The sequence below is a fragment of the Sminthopsis crassicaudata genome, chromosome 6, assembly GCF_048593235.1.
Source record: "Sminthopsis crassicaudata isolate SCR6 chromosome 6, ASM4859323v1, whole genome shotgun sequence".
Classification (NCBI taxonomy): Eukaryota; Metazoa; Chordata; class Mammalia; order Dasyuromorphia; family Dasyuridae; genus Sminthopsis; species Sminthopsis crassicaudata.
In genome coordinates this window covers 225479239-225502776 of record NC_133622.1, presented here as the reverse complement: position 1 = coordinate 225502776, position 23538 = coordinate 225479239, and the positions used below count along the sequence as shown (strand labels likewise).

General features: G+C 41.2%; 1 protein-coding gene across 6 annotated transcripts in view; it reads right to left on the bottom strand.

Annotated features, from left to right (window-relative positions):
* PRR5L (proline rich 5 like) overlaps positions 1-23538 on the bottom strand; it is a 134067-nt gene that overhangs the window by 22064 nt on the left and 88465 nt on the right. For 5 of the 6 annotated variants that reach the window (XM_074276620.1, XM_074276621.1, XM_074276618.1 and 2 more), the window contains 3 exons: positions 22351-22399; positions 8817-8874; positions 5510-5601 (listed from right to left, as the gene is read on the bottom strand). In XM_074276620.1, the coding sequence (XP_074132721.1) occupies positions 5510-5601; positions 8817-8874; positions 22351-22399 (199 nt within the window). Of the gene's footprint in view, positions 1-2727; positions 2750-5509; positions 5602-8816; positions 8875-22350; positions 22400-23538 lie in introns of all 6 variants that reach the window. The other variant, XR_012483706.1, reaches the window with a different exon arrangement.

Genomic DNA, 23538 nt, shown 5'->3' with positions numbered 1-23538 from the left:
CATCATAACTGACTTTGACACCTGGAAGAATTGGAGATAATCTGGTCCAAATCTGTATATTTTGGTGTAGTTTTTACCATCACAAAGAACTTTCTGAACATCATAACTGACTTTGACACCTGGAAGAATTGGAGATAATCTGGTCCAAATTTGAATATTTTGGTGTAGTTTTTACCATCACAAAGAACTTTCTGAACATCATAACTGACTTTGACACCTGGAAGAATTGGAGATAATCTGGTCCAAATCTGTATATTTTGGTGTAGTTTTTACCATCACAAAGAACTTTCCAAACATCATAACTAACTTTGACACCCAGAAGTCCACCTGGAGATAATCTGGTCCAAATCTGTATATTTTGGTGTAGTTTTTACCATCACAAAGAACTTTCTGAACATTATAACTGACTTTGACACCTGGAAGAATACTTGGAGGTAATCTGATCCAAATCTGTATATTTTGGTGTAGTTTTTACCATCACAAAGAACTTTCCGAACACTACAATTGACTTTGAAGCCTGGGAAGTACACTTGGGAGATAATCTGGTCCAAATCTGTCATTTTAAAGATAAGTAAACTGAGCCCCCGAGAGTGAGGTTTGCCCACAGACACATCAATAACGTGGTCCAGTGGATATCAGCTCTTGGAGCCCACCAGCCCGAGAGATCCCAGGGCTAATTTCAGAGTATTCTTACCCTCTTGGAGCTACTGCTTGTGGTTCCAGCTAAACATAAGCTTTACAGAAATGGGAAAAGAGGAAGGAAGTAGAGATGGCATCAAACTCTCTAATGTTCTCAGCAAAAATAAAGGTGGGAAACAAAAAAAAAGGAAAGCAAGAGAACACAGTTCTTAGATCCCTGGTGTCTGGTGAGGTGCAAAAGCCGTGGAATTCCGCATAATGTCGCCAAAATTCCAGGCTGGAACCCCAGTCCAGTTCTTCCTTTGGGAGCCTTTCAACCAAGGAGCTATTGCAAAGTGACACATTGCAAATGCTGTTGCAAAATTCCCAAGGACTGACCTAGAGTCCTGGGATCACAGATTGAGAGCCAGGAGGAGTTGTAGAAGCTACCATTCACGTTGTAGCTGAGGAAACTGAAAGCTGGAGAGGTTGTGGGACTAAGGTCATCAACAGGCCGCATCTGAATCCAGATCCTCTGACTTAAGGCTGGTGAGCTTTCTATGCGAGGTCCAGAGAAACGAAAGGATGTGTCCAAGATGGCGCCGTGGATTTAGAGCTAAGCCGGCACTTGAACCCAGGTCTCTTGGTATCCTGTTCTTGCATTTGTATTCCCAGAGATTAGCCCACTTTCTAAGACATATTCAGTACTTATTCTCACCACACCAAATTTTTCTTGTACACGGCATCTGAGATAGAGTAGATGCTTAATTATATGAGTATATGAATATTAGTATATGTATTTGAATATAATGAGTATATGAATATAAGCATAGAATATGAAATATAAGAATATATGAAGGGGCAGGTAGATGGTGCACTGGAGTCAGGAAGACCTGAGTTCAAATCCAGAATCAGATGCTTAACACTTACTAGCCGTGTGACTCTGAGCAAATCACGGAACCCCAATTACCTCATCCAAAAAAAAATATGGAATATTGATTTAATCTAGTGTTACCTTCTTATTAGCCAGATATTATCACTATAGTATCTGGCTTTTTTTTGGGGGGGGGAAAGAGTAAGGGTTCCAGACCTGTGATTTCATCAGTGAGAAAACTTCCTCCTTGGATAAAGTTCAGCAAGTTATCTCAGAGTATTACAGTCCTGGAGGCCTGCCTGGATCACAGGATTACAGAAGGGAATCTGAAGGGCTGGGGTCCAAGGTGGTCAAGTTATTTGTTCAAGATCTCGTGGGTAACAGGCAAAAGAAGGATTCGCACCCAAGCCTTTTGATTGCAGAAGCAGAGCTCTTCCCCGTGATTTGCTCATAGTTCCGACACTAGGGTATATCTAAGGAGACCCTGAGCCCAGATATTCCTCACTTCCAAGGTCAGCCCTGCTCCCCACATTGCTTCTGGCATCCCTGGGGGATCCAGCTGGTTCTGGGTATTTCCTGGAACCATCCAGTCTCTTCACATATCTTGGGATGGGCATGAACGGTTACAGTATTTGCCCGATAAAAAAAGTTAGTGTTGCCTTTAGGGCTTCCGGGGTCGGTGTTAAATATTACATTTATGATTTTTTTTTTTGAGAACTTAAACTTTATAATAAACCGGGGGAGGAGATAAAAATCGTGACCCGTGTTTCCGGTGCTTAAAGAAAGGTTGAACCAAAGTTCAAGGCCCCAGAAGGGTGCGATCCCATCCAGTGTCCCAACACCAGGAATCTTGCTGTTGCAGCAGGTTTGGCTGCCCAGACCTGCCCCCCTCGTCCCCCAGAATTCCCTAAAGGCAGGAAGGCTTTAACTTTGACTCCTTTTCTTCAGGAAAACTCTGGCCTTGGATTCTGCTATGGAGTCATTTTATAGTAGGGTGGGAGTCCTGGGCTCACCAATATGAACTCTAAACTAGTTAATCATTCATTCCTCGAAGGATTATTGCAGCCCTTCTGAGAGTTATCCAGCCATGGAAAGGAGCCCCATCCTAAGCCAAAACCCTCATTAAAGAAAATGCCATAAAAAGTCATTAAATCATCAAATCCCTCCAGGGTTTTAAGCTCCTTTTTTATATATATTTTTTAAAAAAATCCAAAACATATAAATGTCTCTCTTACCCAAAGGATAGTCCAGTATCTCCTGGTTAAGCATGAGGAAAGACAAAAAGCAAAGAGCAAATGGTTTCATTAAACACACGTGAGACTATAATGTCGGGGATCGCACACCGAGAGTCGGAAGGGGTCTCACAAGTCACCCTCCAGCCCCACCACGTCACCGAGCAGGAAACAAGACCCAGGAGAAAGGAGGTGGGTGGGTTCAAGCAGGGTTCGAGCCAGGAATCCTTGGCTCTGCCATGAGCAGGTGTCAATCACCCCATGATGACCCAATTACCATCTCATCCCATGGTGGCTCAGAGAAATCGAGCGCTGCGCCCATGATCACACGGTAACAAACAACCCATCTGGGATTCAAACCCAGGGCCCCGACCCCAAAGCCAGGTCTCCTTCCCATGGCACTGCCCTCGCTACCAGATCCATAGAATCCCAGCTCTAAAGTTGCAGATGGCCTCAAAGGTCCTTAGGGAGGCCTCTCAGTAAATAAGAGTGCCAGAAACGCCTGAATTCAAATCTGGCTTGATACTCACTACCTGAGCAAGTCACTCAACCTCTGTCTGCCTCAGTTTTCTCATCTATAAAATGGGAATAATAATAGCACTATCTCCCAGCATCATTTTGCGGCTCAAGTAAGGCAATATTTGTAAAGCACTTTTATTGCTTTACAATTTTACTTACTTAATTATTTTATTATTAGCTGTAAAGTACTATACAAATATTAGCTATTACATGAAATCACATATCTAAACCAAAAACAAATAAATAACATTGAGGAATAAAGGCTGACATTTAGGGGATGAGGGAAGAATCAAGTAGAATCAGGTAACAGAAGCACTATCGTGGACCCCAAAGTCATTACCTGAGACTGAGCTGGAAAGGACTTTAGTCACCATTTAATCCAACCAAGAACTGACAAAACTCTACTAAAGTTCTATCTTCATGCTTTTGTAGCAACTGACAAAAAATCCCCCTAAAACAATCCTGCTACCAAATTGTAGATAACTTGGGGTTCAGGAGACCAGCTGACCTAAGGTTTCTGAACCACTCACTCACTAATAACCTGGTCTGGAGCCTCACTAGTCCTGCCCATTTGGTTTTTAACTGCCCTTCTTTTAATATCAAACAAATTGTATCTGATGGATGTTAATGGGAAGTATACTGGTGGGGGCTCATAAACTATAGATCCAGGTCTTCCTTCTAGGAGCAAATCCCTAGAGATCCAACTCCCAAATGCAAATGAAAGCCAAGAGAATGCTGCCAAGAGGAGTGCTACAAAAGTATTAAGATAGGACTTTAGAAGGGCGGTATAAGTAGCATTATTTCCATTTTGCAGATGAAGAAACAGAGACTTGCTAGTATGTACCTGTAGCAAGCCTCAAGCTCCAGGATTGCCAACTCTGCATTCAATGCTTTTTTCCATCAGTGTTCCCATTTATTCTAAGAATGTTTGGGGCGGGGCAGCTAGGTGGCGCAGTGGATAGAGCACCAGCCCTAAATTCAGGAGGATGCGAGTTCAAATCTGGTCTCAGACACTTAACACTTCCTAGCTATGTGACCCTGGGCAAGTCACTTAACCCCAGCCTCGGGGGAAAAAAAAAAAAAAAAAGAATCCCTGAAGAATGTTTGGGGCTTTCACCAGATGTGCAAGGGCAAGATGCCCCACTCTGGTACTTCTATGCCCTCCCTCACACTTCCTATCCTCATACACCAACTGCCACTAAAAGTGGCTCTTAAATCATACTGTCTGATATGATTAGGATATGATTAGGAGGGATGTCAGAGCCCCCCATTCCACTGGAGTTTAAATAAGAATCCTCTCTAGGACGTCTTAAAAATATTCGCGCTCCACATTTGCCCATGTGGTCATCTAGATTTCTGTCTATCTATTCAACTATACTCAGTTATATATCTGTGCAGCATTCACCATCTCCACCTTTCCCTTCTGCCCCGCGGTAGATCACAGGCTCAAAGGCCAGGACTGTTTTATTTTGTGTTTTTGTACCCCAAAACTCCAGGGATGAGGATTCACTACTTCCAGGACCAGCCCGTTCCATTTTGGGAACACTTTAAATATGAGCCAGCTCAGCCTTTGATCAAGCAAAAAGACTCAACAATTATCTTCAATCTAAAATTCTAAGATTGGTGGCAAACTCGGTGTCTGGGTTTGGATGGCGGGGAAATAAGAGAATTTTCAAGGATTTAAAAAAAGATACGAGAGAATCAAATCCTTTCCCCATCCCATCCCCTTTGCTTTCTACACTTTATTTGAAACAAGAAGAACCTAACTGGGGGTGAAGGGTACAGGATAGGGAGTAAAAACTCCCAGCATTCAACAGTCTAGATGTGAGTAGTCAAAGAAATGTGATAGTTCCCTTCTGAGTCAGAGCTGTTTGCTGAAAACATCACCAGAGATCTGAGGAAGATAACAGAACGCCTCAAATTGATGGCCCACATCTAACCTTGCACCTCCAGATTTCAGTTAATTAATAATTAGTAAAACAACAATAATGGCAACTAATATTCATATCCTACTTTATTGTCTCACTTGATCTTTACAATAACCCTAGGAGGGAGATATTATAATTATACCCATTTTACAGATGAATGGAGTTGTGTCTTAAGGTCAGCCCACTAGACACTGTTTAAGGGAGGATTTGAATTCAGATCTACCATCTGACTCCATGTTCAATGCTATAGCTACTACTTTTCCTACTCTGCCACACAACCTGGATGCGGATGGGATGGGAAGAAGAGTCACAATTACTTTATAATGAATTTCACTGACCTGAACAGGGTAAAATATCGCCTGGAGGGTTGGGAGAGTCTCAGTGAAGAAGTGATCCCATACTTCAGCCAGAAGGTCAATTCGATTTTTACCTAGATGCGGAAAGACAGGACGATAGAGATAAAGAAAAGAATTGTCAATTATTATTTGTGTGCGCCATCTTCCTCAATTCCATTTTAAACACACATTGATTTCCTTCTAGAGCACAGCTCAATAGTCACCTCTTACATAAGATTTCTTGGGGACTCCCTCTGCTATTTGCCAGTTTTAAAATGACTTTGTATTTCTGTATATGCTTGGCATGCAGTAAGCACTTCATAAATGTCTGTTCAACTGTCTGTTTGCCTATTAGACTATCTACCTGTCCATCTATCTGTCTGTATTTCTATCTATTCAATTGGTATATCCTGCATTTTCCCTCTCAACCTCCTCACTCCTGCCCCCGGTAGAACATAAGTTTATTAAGATCAAAAACAAGGACTAGTTCATTTTGTGTTTTTATATCCCCATAAGGTGGCACTTGAGTTGAGCCGTGAAGCAACTAAGGGATTCTAAGAGATGGAGGAAGTGCATTCCAGGCAAGAGGCACAGCTAGGTCAAAGATGTGGAGGTAGGAGATGGAATGGTCCATAGCTGCAGCAAGCAGACCAGGCCCCACAACACAACAGAATTGGCAGAGCCAGAATGGAATTGTTCAGATTAAAGAGTCTGGTTTTTTAAGGGTTCAAAGAAAGATGCATTCATAGAGCAAACTGATTTAGGGAACCTTAAAGATCATCTAATGCAATCCCCTTATAAGGAAGAACAAAGCAAAGAGAGATTGAGTAATTCTAAGTGAATTTCTAGTTCCTCCCAAGTGGGGAAGAAGAAGGGCTGAGATTTGAATCCAGTTCTCCTTGCTCCAAAACCAAAGCTTTTCCCTTTACTCCAAAATGCCCTTCCATACAACATTAATAATTAGTAAAACGCCAATAATGGCAGCTAACATTCATATCCCACTTTATTGTCTCACTTGATCTTTACAATAACCTTGGGACATATGAAGTCAACACAACACATGAAGTCCATCACTTCAAACCCATGAAAGCCTTTGAGAATGAGAATGCATCACTTAAAAATAGGAATCTGTCTATTATTTAAAGACCATCAGGGAAGGATATTCCACTATTGCGCCTAATCTAATTTCTTCAAGCCCTCATTTAAATTCTCTTAGATCTGAAACTGTTTCCAAAGAGGGGTGAAGAGCTGAGGTCATTGTCTTAATTCTTGTCCTTCTATGGAATGAACAGGATGACCCTGGAGAGCTAAAACTTGGGAGAAACACTAATGAGTGTACCACTGACAGGAACAGATAATTTGGTGGAAGAAGGATTTTTTTTTTTTCTTCTTAAAGTCCTATTAAAGGTGATTCATTACTGGAAATGTCAGTTCTGATGAACAACAAAAACAATAACAAAACTCACATTTACACAGTCCAACGGCCTACTTCGACCCCTTCTCATCTTCTACCTGGTCTACCGTGATCGCCTCCTACCTAGTATCTCTGCCTCTGGTTTCTTGCAAATACAATCCATCTTTCCTCAGTTGCCAAAGTGATTAGTGATTATTTCTAACGTGTATATCTGATTGGGTCACCTCCCTGCTCAATAATAACTGGCAATGGCAGAATATTACTCCTAGGACCGGAAACGGCCTCCTCTGACTGACTCTCTTTCCAACCTAATCCCAACCTACCTTTCTGTTCTCATGACACGTCATTGCCTTTCCTCATGTACGCTACAATCCACACACAGTACACACACACACACAGACACACACACACACACACACACACACATTCTAGTGGAGGAGACAACTAGATACACAGTAGATATATGTATGTGTTTACTATGTATCTAGCTGTTGCTTCCACTAGAATGTAAATTCCCGGAGGGAGGTACTATTTTATTTTTGTCTTTGTATGTACAGAGCACAATACCTGGCAAAAGTTTTTGTTGTTTTTTTTTTTTTTAAATGCCTTTTTGTTGTTGTTTTAAAGCTTATAAAAGTTCTTTCCTTATAACACGCATGTGATATTGGCAGTGTGAGGATTATCATTGCCATTTTAGAAACCTATAAACCAGAGATTTGGAAAGTTAAAGTGCCTTGTCTAGAGTTGTCCAAACAATAAATATTAGAAGCAGGACTTAATCTAATTAGTTTACCACGAACAACAAAAATCCCTCTAAACAAATTGACAAACAAAACAAGGGACATGATGTTTTCCCCAACTATGGAAAAACCCAATGAATTAACAAATGAGCAAAGACAATGCTTTTGTTCTATGTCCTCTGAAGCCTCCCCAAAGGTCCCCCAATTACTCTCGGAGAGAAACACAACAGTTGTCACCTCCAACCCCAGATTCACCCCAACTGTCCAAAAATATCTTAGCTAATACAAAGCTGAACAGAAAGTTCCTGGCAGAAAAACAACTCCCTTTCATTCAGAAGGGTCGATGAATGAAGCTGCCGGCTTAATCAAATATTGTGATTATTTTAGAGTTACCATAAATGGGCCATCAGTTTTTAAAGCCTTGTAATACAATAAAACATGCAATCCTGAAACTTGTTAGACTATAATTTAATCTGTGAGGTATGATGCTATAAAAAGAGCAGGGGTGGGGGTTAATCAGAATATTTGGTTCGTGTTTCTGTCTAGTTATTAACTGTATGAGCTCAAGGGGATCGATTCACCCTGCTTCGGTTGAGTAAAATGCAGGGCAGGAGTAACAACAGCTAAGATATCTCTCTGGCTTTCAGTCTTATGATCCTATAATATTTATGTTCACTGCTTTAATTCATCATCTCTAGCTGACGGTATGCAAAATGTCAAGTACCTTCCTGCCCTTCCGCTCCTCCCACCCCCAGTTCTTCGGTTATTTCTAGGGCAGGAAGGCTCTTCTCCCAGAAGGCTCACCCATGACCCACTAGGTATAACCCACACCACATGCAAAACCAAGAATGGGACTTTACCTTTGCTGATAATGGTTTGCCAGAGGCAGGGGGAAAGCCTGTGGACATCGATTGTTATTTATTGACCTAAATAATGGAGTTGATTGAGATCTGTGTTTGCTCTCCAGAGGCCAAGAAATTAGGTCAGTTCATATTAAGACATCAAGAGATCACGAGCACAAGTCAGATGGTGCCCTGAAAGCTCTGTTCTCAGGGGCCAAGAAATCTTGGACGGCTGAGGACAGATGCGTCCCAGCTGTTCGGACATCCCAGGCTGCCTCTGTCCACCCACATCCAGAAAGGTCCCTCTTACTCGCCTTCACACAGGTGAACTTTCTCTTCCACAAACAGGAGCCCCTTAGCAAGCAGCTGGTTCTGCCAAGAAATGAGAAAGAACAGAACAGAAACGTTGGCGATTGCAGAGAATATTTATGAGTCCAGCAAAGATCTTGGAACCTAACAAAATGGCAGAGATTTGGCTCTGAGTGTTCACCTATCAGAAGTACCCAATTTCTCCCATGGGAAAAACAATATAGGAGAATTTTCCTCCTTTTTTTACAGATATAGGGGACTCTGAGTAGGGATTATTGCATATAGTGTCACACCACAATATAGTACAGACAGTAATGTATTTTCCTCCCTTTATAGAAATAGGGGACTCTGAGTAGGGATTATTGCATATGTTATCACACCACAATACAGTATAGACAGTAACGTATTTTCCTCCCTTTTATACAGAGATAGGGGACTCTGAGTAGAGAATATTTCATATAGTATCACACCAAATATAGTATATACAGTTGTCACACCACAATATAATATATACAGTAATGTAATTTCCTCCCTTCTTTACAGAGATAGGGGTTCTGAGTAGAGATTATGTTGCATATATTGTCACACCATTCTGATGCGTTATCTTCGTGAATTGCTCTTTTATTCACTGTTCCAAGACAACTCGCCAGAAATGAAGGCAATATAGAAATTAATGATAGTAACCAAAAACTGACTCTTCTCCTGCCCCTCATGGTCCACAACTGAGAGATCAGCTCAGGCAGGGCAAAAACGAGCCCCCATCCCACTTTGCCGCCACCTTCCCAATGACATTTATCTCTTCTCCCCTTAGAGCTCCTCTTTCCATGGCCCCTATTGGAAGGTAAGCTCCCTGAGGGTGGGCACTGTTTTGTTTCTATTCCTATGGCTTGACACAAAGTAAGCATTCAAAAGGGATTCCCATCAATTTACTATGGATTTATTGATCATCTACTTCTCTCTCCATCTTTCCTTCTAGCTCCCTATCTCTCTCTCCATATAACTATCTGATCATTCATCTGGACCATTGAATCTGCCCATTTCAATAGTTAGAACAATTCTACTTTTTATTGGGCTGTCTTTTATTTAAGCTCCAGATCTCATAAGAAATAAAGGAGATTAACGTACCCCAAAGGGGAATGTTTTCACCCAGGGCTTTCTGATCTGAAGCACGCATATCCTAAGAAAGCATGAGAGCCTCATTAAGGGGGTATGAGTGGGCCATAGCTGACATACAAGCATTATTATATTTGATAAAGAACTCTATTATCCCATTACAAGCACTTATTCTGTTTTGTTTTGTTTACAAATGCATGATAAACTCTGGAATTTGTTTCTTTTAATACTGAAGGGACCATAGGAGGAAGGTTCATGAAAGCCAAAAGGGCAGAACTATTAAGGACATAAAATTTCCCCATCTCCTATTTCTGGGCAGAACTCGGGAAGGTTTACAAAGAACTTTTCTCATGATAGTTCCATGAGGATAGAGGATAGGTGTATATGTATGGGTGGTTCCCAGTCTTCAGATGAAACTGGGAATTTATATGTGTATATATGTATATTTACACACACACACACACACACACACACACACACACAGGATTTGAATCTCACACAGGATTTGAATCTCTCCTGTTGGGGAGACCAGTTTTCCTTCTGCCTCAAGGTTAATTTGGGATGACTCCCAAAGCTCTTCCATATTTGTTTTGGAGAAGGGGAAACTAAGTAGAATATATTGATTATTCCAGATAACCAGTGGGGAGAAGCATAGATTAAAAAACCCACAGGGGCTGCTTAGTGAAGAAGATTGAAGTCAAGGGTATGAGCAGGGACAGAGCAGGGGCCAATCTTCTGGGAATGAGGCCTCAAAAGGCCAATTATGGCAGTGTGCCAATGAAAAGCATCCTATATTTAGAATGTGAGCATTCGGATTTGAATCCTGGCTCTGCTTATCTGCTGAGGGAACATGGGTAAGTCACCTATTATTTGACCTGAACTTACAGCTTTAAAATGGGGTAGGAGCTAGGTGGTGCAATGGACAGAGCACTAGCCCTGAAGTTAGGACCTGAGTTCAAATCTGAGCTCAGATACTTAACACTTAGTAGCTGTGTGACCCTGGGCAAGTCACTTAACTTCGATTGTCTCAGAAAAACAAATTTAAAAAATAATAATATAAAATAAAATTCAGGGGGAGGGGGAGACTGGCTTCATGGATCTCTAAGATTCCTTCCAGCTCTAAATCTGTAGTTTCAGTGTCCCACATAGTACTTTGCACATTGTAGGCACTTCATTAGTGTTTGCTGAATCAGATTTGTATTGCAAAAAGGAAGACAGACATATGGGCAAGTAGCACTCCTGACATAATTGAACATAGTACTCATTTACGATGTTTGTTGGGACTTGTTCTATACAATGACCCCTGTGCTCATTTCTCTCTTGGTTGGTTCTCCTGGCCCAAAGCACTGAGTTTGGGGAACCAAATACCATGTAATTATAATAACTAAGTTTGGCTCTGAGAAGATTTGAGAAATTGCCTCGCTCTCTCACAGCCTAGGCAACTTTGAACACTTCACTTTATCTTTTGATCTAGAGAGGGCTTCTTAAACTTCTTCCACTTAATGACCACTTTTTGCCCGAAAAAATTTTACATGACCTGAGTTATATAAGTATATAAAATAGGTATACAAATCAAACATTTGCTGAGAATAAGCTATAATTTATAGCCCCACATATGAGACTCATAGGGGACAGCGAACCACAATTTAAGAATCTGCAGTCTAGAACCTTGAGATCCGCTCTACTTGACTTGACTCAACGAGGCAGAGCTGCACAAAGTCATCGGCTTCACCCTCGCATCCAAGTCCAGTGGGCAGGACAAACGCCAGGATGCTTAGTGATGGCCGAGAGGCAGTGGGTGACCCAGTCACTCCACGGCACCTGCTTCAGCCGCCCTCACAGCCTTGGAACAAATTGCTCTCATTTGCCCGTTCTGCATCCAGAAAAAGGACCAGGGGATTTGAATGTAAATCAACGCATGCTATGTTTACTACTACTACTACTACTTCTTCTTCTACTACTACTACTACTACTACTACTACTACTACTACTACTACTACTACTACTACTACTACTACTACTACTTCTTCTTCTTCTTTCTTCTTCCTTCTTCCTTCTTCTTCTTCTTCTTTTCTCCTCTCTCTCTCTCTCTCTCTCTCTCTCTCTCTCTCTCTCTCTCTCTCTCTCTCTCTGTGTGTGTGTTTAATCTCTCTCATAGTTTTTCCCTTTCATTCTGAATTTTCTCTCCCAACATGATTCATAAAGCAATGGGTATTTAAAATAAATAAATAATTTTTAAAAAGAAAAGGGAAAGAGAAAAAGAAAGAAAAGAAAGACACCAGTACAGAGAGAAGGGTGACTTGCCTAAATACCTAAAACTGGCACACAGAATGGTCAACCTGGAAGATGGACCTTCCACCCCAAGTTCACTCCTCTTTCCCTCCCATTATGTTCCTCTTTGCAAACATTTGGGTTTGGACCGGAACTCATCCACATTAGGGCAGTAGTTGCTAAAGGGTTAATGAAGCTTGGGGCTGGGGAAGAGGGGGATCAGAACCAAGCTGAGATGAACAGCTAACAGAGAGAAGTCTGCAGACCCTAGCCCTCAAGAATCCCCAGGACCATTGATCTGGGGATGGAAGAAACCTTTAATTTAACTGCCCTCATCTTACAGATGGGCAAACTGAATCAGCCTATGGATTTACCTATGATCAAAGAGCCAGGATCATAGATTAGAGTGAGAAGCAAACTTTGCAGACATTTTTCAGTCATGTCTGGTCTTCTTTGACCCCATTTAGGATTTTCTTGGCAAAGATACTGGAGGGGTGTGCCATTTCCTTCTCCGGCTCATTTTACAGATGAGTAAACTGAGGCAGACAGGATTAAGCCATTTGTCCAGCTAGGAAGTACCTGAGGTCAGACTTGAACTCACAAAGATGAGTCTCCTGGCTCTAGGTTCAATGCTCTATCTACTAAGGATCATCAAGTCCAACCTCACTTTCAGATGAGTAAACTGAGGCAAACATGATTAAGTTATTTGTCCAGCTAAGGAGTGTCTGAGGTCAGATCTGAACTCACAGTCTCCTGGCTCTAGGCCCAGTGCTGTATCCACTAAGGGTCATCAAATGCAACCTCATTTTATAGATGAGAAAACTGGGGCCCAGAGAAGTGGACAGGTAACTTCTGGGTGAGGAGCAGGATTTGAATCGAGCACCTCTATCTCTAGAACTTGCATATTCTTTCTCCTGCCTCCTTATAACTTGCCTCCCTATCAAAATGTCAAGCTATCTTCAGGGGCCTTTTTCACAAACCATTCTGTGAACCTTGGGATTTCCTGAACTCAGTTTCTGGGACAGCACCTACTTATCAAATCTCGATGACAGTAGGTACTTCCATTATGAATCTGAGTCTGACATGGAGCTGCTCCTCTCCCCAATTTGCAGGTGAAAACACTGAGGCATTAGCATCTTAAATTCTTGTAGTTTGCGCTGTGAGTCAGGCCTAGGACTCAGACCAGATACCCAGACTAGAGAGAGGGTCCTTTCCACTTGCAAACACCCAGCCTTTTTTTTGGGGGGGGGGGGGGGGCTAAAAGTCAATTACATTTAAGAAATTTAAATTGAGGTTAAAGGGGTACTTTTAAGGAGTGGAATCATCAAACAGAAAAGTTTCCAAGATTCTCTGGTGGTGTCTAAAAATGGCATTTTTCTGACACTTTAATGAATCCACATTCTCATCATTGAGAAGTCACTCCACTAGTACAGATCACCACTCTTCATTCAGTGCGGTACAGGAATATCCTAAGGAACCTCCCCAGTTTACCTATGTCCTTCTCCAGCCACAGCACCCAGAAACCACCACCAAACTCCACGTGTGGTAGGAGCAGGGCATCTTCCTGATCCTGCGAACTAGCCCTGACAGGATCTTCTCAGATGCAGATGCAGCATATCTTATCAGACCTTTTAACCTCCCTAAGAGTGCTGGGAAATGTTGCCTTCATTTGATAGGGATTATGCAGCTACCAGGAAGATGCCTCAGTATCTCAGAACCTTCTTCTTATTGAACACTCAGCAGATGCTAATTATTCATTAATCATTAGCTTTTTCATGCATCCATCTGGTTCACCCAATCAGTCCATTAGCCTCTTAAGAAGGGCTCTTGTTTTATATTCCCCTATATCCCTGTGAATTTCGATGAGTCCTGGGCAAAGAGTAGGGGGATACTAAATGTTCTGTAAGAATGCGAGAATATCACCAGCAAAGACGGCTCCATCCTTTCTGTAATCTCAGCACACACAGCCTGGGACACAGAAGAAGCTTAATAAATGCTTGGTGATGGATGGGGGACGAGAACATTCTTGACAAAAAGATTCCACTTCTCCTACCACATCTCCTAAAGAAAGGCCTAAAGGCAGGGTTAGCAGCACAGCTGGCAAGGAAGCCAGAATTAAAATAGGGTTCGCTGTTACCCAGAACCCCCCAGTAATGAAACAGAAGGAAGGACACACGACTCTAATGAAGTTTGCAGAAGAGCCGAGTCAGGAAGCAGGGGACAGCTGTCATGTTTGTTTATACTATTCCAGATAGAAATATGGGCTGCAAACAGAAATATGAGGCGTAGCTAGCTTGGAAAATCGTAAATGAGACTGTCTGGGGGAGAGTAATCCAAACCACTCCAGACATCAGTCATTAAATGGGCAGCAAAGACCCAGATTTCACTCACTAACAATGCCACAGGCAGGAGGGAGTGTGAGGGAGTGAGCAAGGGAGGGAAGGAGTCTGCAGGATGTAACAAGGCCAGAAAGAACATGCCTCCTGCCCACAAAGGCCTTGGCCTTCGCAGGGGTATCCTGCCAAGGGGAGGGACGGAGCAGCAGAACCACCTCTAGAAAAATGAACAACCCAAAAACCAACCAAGAAATCACAAGATACAAGGAAATGAATATTTGTTCTAGATTCTGAAGGGATTTGCATGAGATGGTCACTGAGCTCCCTTCTAAAAACGTTCAAGCACTCCCTGTGCTTGGTGGGCCATCCCTCTAGCATGGACTGGAGGGAGAAGGGGAATCTCTCCCACTAGATTGCAAACTCCTTGAAGACAATATTCTAGAACCGGATCTTTTCACAGAGTATTGGAAAGAATGTTGGACTTGGGGATTGAGAGGCCTGGGTCTGTATTCAAATTCTGACACATCCTATGTGATGGAAGTCGAATCTCTTCACATCTGACCTCATCCTAGTCTCATCACAGGGTTGTTCTGAGCAAACCTTATCAATTAATTTAATTCTATCCTCCCATATGTACATTTGGTTTTCCCAGAGGATGTAAGAAAGGACTGTTTCACTTTGCCTTTATATGATCAATGATTGGGATATAGTAAATACTTAATAAATGTTCACCACTGAACACACTAAAAGACTCTGTAAACTTAAAATCGCTATAGAGATATGATTATTTTCAGATGGTAGGCACTGGTAATGGAAAGACCGCTGGATTTTTCTGGAAATGTTCAAAAGCATACAGCCAGAGCTTTTAGAAGAAGAGACCCTAAAATTCAACTTCCATATTTTAAAAATTGGGAAACTGAGTCCAAGAGAGGAAGCAGCTTGTTCAAGATCAGCTAGCAACTAGAGGACTGAAAGTACTGCTTGCAACCCCAAGGTGGGCCGAGATGCTTCTTGTAGTGTCTGTCTATTCAGCAAAGGATATCGATTAGGAATTACTGCTCAAAGATTGCATGGTGTAGGAAGCTTAGTCATCTCAGGGAAAATACTGACAGCATCATTACTTCATGGAAACAAGCACTGAATTTGGAGTCAGAATACCTGTGTAATGTATTTTAAAAAGCACCGGGCTGGGATGGCTAATGGCACAGTGGGTGGATAGAGCACCGGCCCTGAAGTCAGGAGGACCTGAGTTGAAATCTGGCCTCAGACACTTAATTCTTCCTAGCTGTGTGACCTTGGGCAAGTCACTTAACCTCAATTGACTGGGGGTGAGGGGAAGCACTGGGCTCAGGAGTCAGAGGAACATTTCCTTTCTAGGTTTTCTCATCTTAAAAATCAGGGAGCAGGATGGGTGATTTTCCATCTAACTGTGACTTTAGGCAAAAACACCTGACTTTCCTGATCTGTTTCCTTATTTGTCAAATGATGGAATAGACAAAACTTACTGAACTTGGAAGGCCCCTTCCAACACCAAGATTCCAAGGATCTTTCATGTTTGCTCTCATGTTTCTCACCATAATTCCCAAAATTTACCTCCTAAGGCTCAGAAGAGAGAGGGCTCAACGTAGAGTGAGGAAATCTACCTCAGACATTTCCTATGTTGTAAAATGAAGGGTGGGTCTAAATTATCTTTTGACAGGGAATCTATGATATGTCTGGCCTGTGCTCCAGCCCAGGGCCCCATTATTTCCTGCTTTTACTGCCAGGCTTCAGACTTCCTTCTCAGGTTTATTATATATTACTCTTCTATTCTTCTTTTCAGTCAAGCTGGATTATTTGCTGGTCCCTGAACTCGGCATTTTATCTCTGGCTTCAGGGTCTTTACATACACTATTTACCATTCCTGAAATAGATGGCCACTCATCTGGGTCTCTTAGAATTCCTTCAAGGACTAAGTCAGGCACTGTCTCCTATAGGGAAGATCTTCTGGGATCATCCTAAGTCAAGAACTCTTAATTTGGGGTCCAGGAACTTGTTTAAAACAAACAAACAAACAAAAAAAACCACCTTGGATAACTATTTGCATATATAAATGGTTTCTTTTATAATTCTATTTTATTTTAAATATTTACTATTAATTAATAAATAAATAATCATATTTAAAACCATTCTGGGATGGAATGATAGGCTTCACTGGACAACCAAGGCACACAAAAAAGGGTTTGTTTTTTTTTCCTTTCCTTTTTTTTTTTTTTTTTTTTTTTTTTTTTGCTAAGGTAATTGGGGTTAAGTGACTTGCCCAGGATCACACAGCTAGGAAATATTAAGTGTCGAGGGCAGATTTGAACTTAGGTCCTCCTGACTTCAGGGCTGGTGCTCTATCTACTCCACCACTTAGCTGCCTCCATAAAAAGGTTTTTCAAAACTTTATTAGTTAATTGGGCTCTATCATTCCTCTGCAATTTTTTTTTGTATAAACATATACACATATATGGGTATATATGCATAGATTTATTTGTTTATATGTTGTATCTTCCCAACAGAATGTAAGCTCATTGAGGGCAGACACCTTTTGTTGTTTTTAGTCTGTATAGTTCTAACAATGTCTCTCAATCTTGGCTTAGATTGTATTGTACTCTTGCACCTTAATCCTCATGGGCCTTTCTGTAACACTGGGAACTCTGTCTGAGGGCAGCTAGGTGGTATAAGGAATACAGTACTGGCCCTGAAATCAAGAAGACCTGAATTCAAATCCAGCCTCAGTTTCTTCATTTGTAAAATGGGGATAATACCCTCTCTGAGTTGTCGTGAAGATCAAATGAGATAACTATAAAGCACATAGTAAGCACTATATAAACGTGAGCTAGTGTTATCATCAAGAATCGGTCAATCGGGACAGTTAGATGGCATAACAGAGCACTGACCCTGAAGTCAGGAAGATTTGATTGCGTGATCCTAGGCAAGTCACTTAATCCCCAAAAAACAAAATCAGTCAATCAACAAGCATCAAGCATCATGAAGCACTTACTATGTCCCAGGCGTTGTGTTGAATTCTGAGGAATACAGAGAGGAAAATGGACCCTTTCCTTTTGGGAAATACAACAAATAAACAAACAATCCCTCTTTATCTTAATCTTAAACTCAAAGTATTCTTCTCTTTCCTTTCTCTGATCCTGCTTCCCAAAAATGCTTCTGGTCTTTTTCAGATTGCAGATTCCAAGGAGACAGACTCTCCATGTGATTCTCTTTACATTGTGAAAGCAACCACTTGATTTTTGTTTTTGATGATGATGAAGTGGTAGGATAATTATCTTACTAAGATTCTTGCAGATATGAACCGAAAATGGAAAAAAATAATTAGTGCAATCAGATGATCCGTACCTCATGGATCTCAGTTCGATGAATTTCTCCTCTTCCAAAGAAGTTTCTAAGTCATCAACTTGAGAACAAATTTGAGAATGATACAAAAATTCTGCTCCATGGAAAAGAATTTTAACTTTCATGGTTAGGAAAAAAAAAAAACCAAAGAGAATAAAACCTCAAATGTCTAATAAATACCTAGTCTAGAGCAGATGGAAAACGTTGGAGAGTATTTGTTCATCAGCCTCTACGTCTTTCACCATCAGAATACTCAATTATCGAAATAGTGGAAAAACACTGGGCGGCTCACACTATCAGTTTCAAGCATTATAAGGACCCAATTATTGTAGCTGGCACTGGGATATAGAGTTACCCTCCTCTGCCAGGGGCCTTTGGAAAAACTCAATTTTCTTCTCAGGCTCAATTCAAATTAGAGCAGACGAGGTCATCAATGTCATCCCAACAGAAAAACCTAGCCCCAGATTTTGCTTTTTTACTTGCCTGGCCCTACATATGTGTCAGTCCTTTCTGGGAAATCATACTCTTCTCTCCTCTCTCTCCACAGGCGATCTACAGCCTATGGTACGGCTACCTGCCCTGGCCCCCATCACTTTCATTATCCATCACAAAATACTTCCCTTTCAGAGATGCTCTCTCTGAAATAGCAAAATGAAAATTCACAGTTTCGAACCTGAGCCATTTGGGCAGGTTTCAAGTTGGCTCTTGGGGGTGAGCCGAGCCAAGGGCAAGTCGGTCTTCTTGGCTGAAATGAAGTGGATGTTTAGGAACAGGCCTGCCTGGCCTGTTTCTGCCAGTCCTTATCAACTAATGAGCTCAGTGCCTCGAATATCCAATTTCCACCTCCCTGACCATCTGAGGCAATGCTGGCAAACCGTCTCCCCAACCGCTCCTGTGTCTGCTTGGATGGTTTAAACCTCCTCATCAGCTACTGACCTTTCTCTGCCTGGAGAGATTCTGCAGGAGCTTCCTTTATGCTGCAATGGATTCAGAGCATTGGATAAAAAGGCCCAGTCTCACCGAGGATGCTAGCATAGGATTTTGCACAACTCCATTTTCAGTGTTTCACCTCCAAGATCAAATCCAAACTCTTCCTTTTGGCTATTAAAGCTCTTTGCTACCTGGTCCCGATCTACCCATTTAGCCTTACTCTCCATAACTGTTTCCAACAGTCTAGCCAAAATAGCCTTCTGATTGTTTCTCCATATGACATCTGACCTCTGCTTCCCCACATAAGCCCAAGTCAGCATCCTTCAAAGCTCAGCTCAAATGCTGTCTCCCTGATCCCTCTGGCTGGAAGTTTGATCTCAAGCCTCAGATAACCTTGTGTGTCCCATAAATTTACATACACACATATATATATGAGAGACAGAGAGACAGAGAGACAGAAAGAGAGAAAGAGAGAAAGAAAGAAAGAAAGAAAGGAAGAGAGAGAGAGAAAGAGAGAAAGAGAGAAAGAAAGAGAGAAAGAAAGAAAGAAAGAAAGAGAGAAAGAAAGAAAGAAAGAAAGAGAGAAAGAAAGAGAGAAAGAAAGAGAGAAAGAAAGAGAGAGAGAGAAAGAGAGAAAGAGAGAGAGAAAGAAAGAAAAAAAGAAAGAGAGAAAGAAAGAAAAAAAGAAAGAGAGAAAGAAAGAAAGAAAGAAAGAAAGAAAGAAAGAAAGAAAGAAAGAAAGAAAGAAAGAAAGAAAGAAAGAAAGAAAGAAAGAAAGAAAGAAAGAAAGAAAGAAAGAAAGAAAGAAAGAAAGAAAGAAAGAAAGAAAGAATATCTTCTCTAATGGAATGTAAACTACTTGAGTGGAAGAACCATTTTATCTTTGTTTTTTGTGGCCCCTGAATCTAGCATAGTAGGCACTTAATCAAAGCTTGAAAAAAAAAATAATTGAATTAAAGCTTGTTTATTGGCTAACTGATTAAATATCTGTTCTTTGAAAAACAAAGAGCAGGATAATGTGGAAACTCCTAGGAGACTAAGAGCCAGGGGCCCAGAGTTCAAATCCCAATGTTGCCACTGATTCTGGGCTTCAGGGAGCTTCTCTGTAAAAGTAGCTGGGTGGTTAACATTAGAACGGTTTATAAATTAACTAAAGAATGCTAAATCCTGCTCTATTTTATTTCTCCTCAGATCATTCTCTGTGTTTAACCAAGGTTGGAGTTGAGGGGAAGGCTTTGAGAGTAGCCCCTTAGTCCTACCCCACCAGCCAGTCCCTAACAGGCAGCGGGAGTGAGAACTTCATTTTTTCCCTTTGAGCTGTTCCCTTTGAGCTGTGGTTAATGTTTTATCACATGCTGTTGATACAAAAAATAAATCACACCATTTGGTTATTTTTTAAAAATCGTCTGCGTGCCGTACTTTGTAAGCAGCTCAGGAAGCAGCATGGTTTCATAGATGGGGAGTTTCCCTCCTATCAGAATGTCAGCTTCTTGCAAGTAGAGGTTGTTTTAATCTTTGTACTTGTCTCCTTCTGAACCTAGCAGAATGCCCTGCACATAGTGGGCTCTTTATAAATGTTTGCTGATTGATTATTTTTTTTTGAAAATGGAAAACAGAAAAAAATTGGAAATGAAAATTTTAGAAAATTAAATTCATTCACCCATTCAACAAATCCTTATGAAAAGTTTACTATGTGTCATCCACTGTTTTACATATGGGGAGTACAAAGCAATTCTTGCTACTATTGACTTGGGGATAGGGAGGGGAGAAACAATATATACACCAACTAGCAAATAAAAATACAAAGTAATGGATGAAGGGGTGGGGACCTGGAGAGGAAGGATGAGAACAGGAGATGGTGCTTGACCCGAGTTTTGAAGGAAGATAGGGATCCAAAGGGGTGAAGGGGAAGGGAACCCCAAGAAGGGGACACACATCTGGGCCGGCGGGATTTCAGAACAGGCTGAGGAAGACTGGTTCAAAAATACATATCGAACTCATTTTATATTAAATGTCGATTAGGATCCAGTGGAGGAGGCTGCAAGCTTCTTTGGGAGTGAATGAAAACAAAACAGAACACTCTTCTGTGGTTTGATTTGGAACCACATCGCAGAGACAGTGGGAGAGGAGCGTGCTAAAGCCAAGAGCACAGCCTATGAGTCAAGGGCAGTTGAAATGATGCAATTGCTGACTAATTATCTCTCTGTTAATCTTTGTGCTGTATTGCTCTGTGGACTGAGCTTTCTCTAAGCCACCTGAATGTCTAAAATGGCAGAAATAAAACCAAAACTCCAAGACTGCCATCTTTCCTTCATGGAGAACACAACCCAATCCACCGATAGGATGTGCCCTTTTAAAAAATATGTATTGATTTTTATTGATACTTCTGTTTTTTTATAAAAAAAACCCTCAATTCTCAGCAATCCTCATACAATCTCCCCTTTATGACAAAGAATAAAAAAAATAGGATTAAAAAAAAAAGCATTTTTGCCAACCGACTGACCCGACATCAAACATTCTATGCAACATTTGACACACCGTTCTCCACCTCTGGCTTTCAATTTGGGATGATGCTGGTATAAAGAATAGGACATCTCCCCAATAAAAAGAGTTGTTCTATTAAATCGATGCCTCGGGATACCAGGGTCATCTGCATACGGGACATAAAGGTGATTTGGGCTTCTCAAGGTTGGATCAACAGAACCAAGGTTAGGCATTAGAGAGCCCAAGATAAGAGGCTCTGAGTATGAATGCCCATTGTTGGAGAACCAGTCTTGCTAAGTTTGGGGAGGCCGAAGGCCAGAGGATTATCTGCAGGATTATTTTTCTAATTAAATATTTTATTTTTCCCCCAACTACACGTACACATAATTGTAAACATTCATTTCCAGTTCTCTCCTTCCTCGTCTTTCCTCCTCATTGAGAAGGTAAGTCATTTGATATAGGTCATATTTGTGCAATCATACAAAACATACTTGCAGGATAATTTTTTTAATCACTTGAGGAGGTAGAAAGCTGCTTTAAGGTTTGCAAAGTACCTTACCTACCTTAACTCACTTGATCCACAACCTTATGAGTTAGGGACTATTATTAATCCCTTTTTACTGAGATCGTTATCACTATACCTACTGTACTGCTCCTACATTAAGAACAGGAAGAACCCATTAGTAGTATTGGGTGACTTACCTGGGGTTGAGAGATAAAAAGGACTCCCGGAGAAAAAGTGGCAGGGATTCAGCTTTTCATTCCTCATAGATTCAAGCCCTGAGTCTGAGCTACAAATGCCTTGCACATAGTAGGTGCTTACAAATAATTGTTGGACCAATGGCATAGACCGTATGTGAGCAAGAAAAAGAAAGACACTACATATATAAATATATAATATTAATAATTTATAATTTGTAATAATATAAATATGAGTATATGTAAATATACTCATCTTGTATGGCACTGATTTCTCATACACCAACACACACTCATTTCAATGCATCAGTATAAAATGTCATTTTACCTGGAAATAGTCTGTAATGAAAGATCCAAGTTCGCTCTTCAGCAGCCGCCTAGGAGAAAACAAACAAAGACTTGGGCACTGGTATGGCACTCAGGAACTTGCTTGCACACCCATGTGGTACGAGCTGTTCATGAGATATACAATCTGGGCCCATGGCTTGTTCCAGCTTAGGACAGGCAGTATATACTAGGGTAGTACAAAAATTCTCTCTCCCTTCTTTTACTTTGTTTCCAGACCTGGTTCCTCTTGTGAAAAATGAAGAGCTTAGATTGGTCTGTGATTCGCCAATCTTTAAATCTACAAGTCACTAAAATGGAGGTCCTCACTTCACCATAGCATACAGGAGAGAACGCCCAGTACCAGCTGTAGGTTTCCAGGAGGTTGACATTTGTAATCTCTTTTGAGCTTCATAGTGTGATCCCCGTTTCATGGAAAATAAAACCAACACTCAAAAAAGAGTCGCTTGTTTGTGTAAGTGGGCTACTAAGGTGGGACTCTCTGATTCAAGGTGCATAAGCCACAGGCCTGTCAGAAAAGTGGTAAGGGAATCAGAGATGGGGACTGAGGTGCCCTAAGTACACCTGGGCTGGCTCTATCATAGAGCTTGCTGCTGCAGCTTCTTAAGGGTTCCAATGTCTGCCCCTCAGAAAGGAAACAAGCCCCCCTATCCCCAATATAAACCAGTAGATGAAAGAGCCTTAAGGAAGAGGAAAGATAGGTGGAGTTTAAAGTTGGGGGAGAAAATAGAACTGTCGATACAAGTCTGGAAAGACTTACATGGACTGATTCTAAGTGAGGAGAACTAAGAGAATGTTATACACAGCGACAAGATTATGTGATGATCAACTGTGCTGTGGTGACTTGGGATGGAAAATGGCGTCTGCCTCCAGAGACAGAACTATAGAGACTGAATGTGGATCAAAGCATAATATTTCACCTTTTATTTGTTTGTTTCTCTTCCCTCTTGATCTGATTTTTCTTGACCAACATGACAAATATGGAAATTTTTTTTAAATTGCACATATTTAACTTTGTAGAGAAAGGGGGAGATAAGGAAAAGAGGGAGAAAGATGTGGAACACAAAGTCTTACAAAAATGAAAACTTTATATATATTTGGAAAAATAAAATATTATTGAGGGAAAAAAAAGAAAATGGAATTGCCTTCTCACAATATCAGAGAGCTAGAG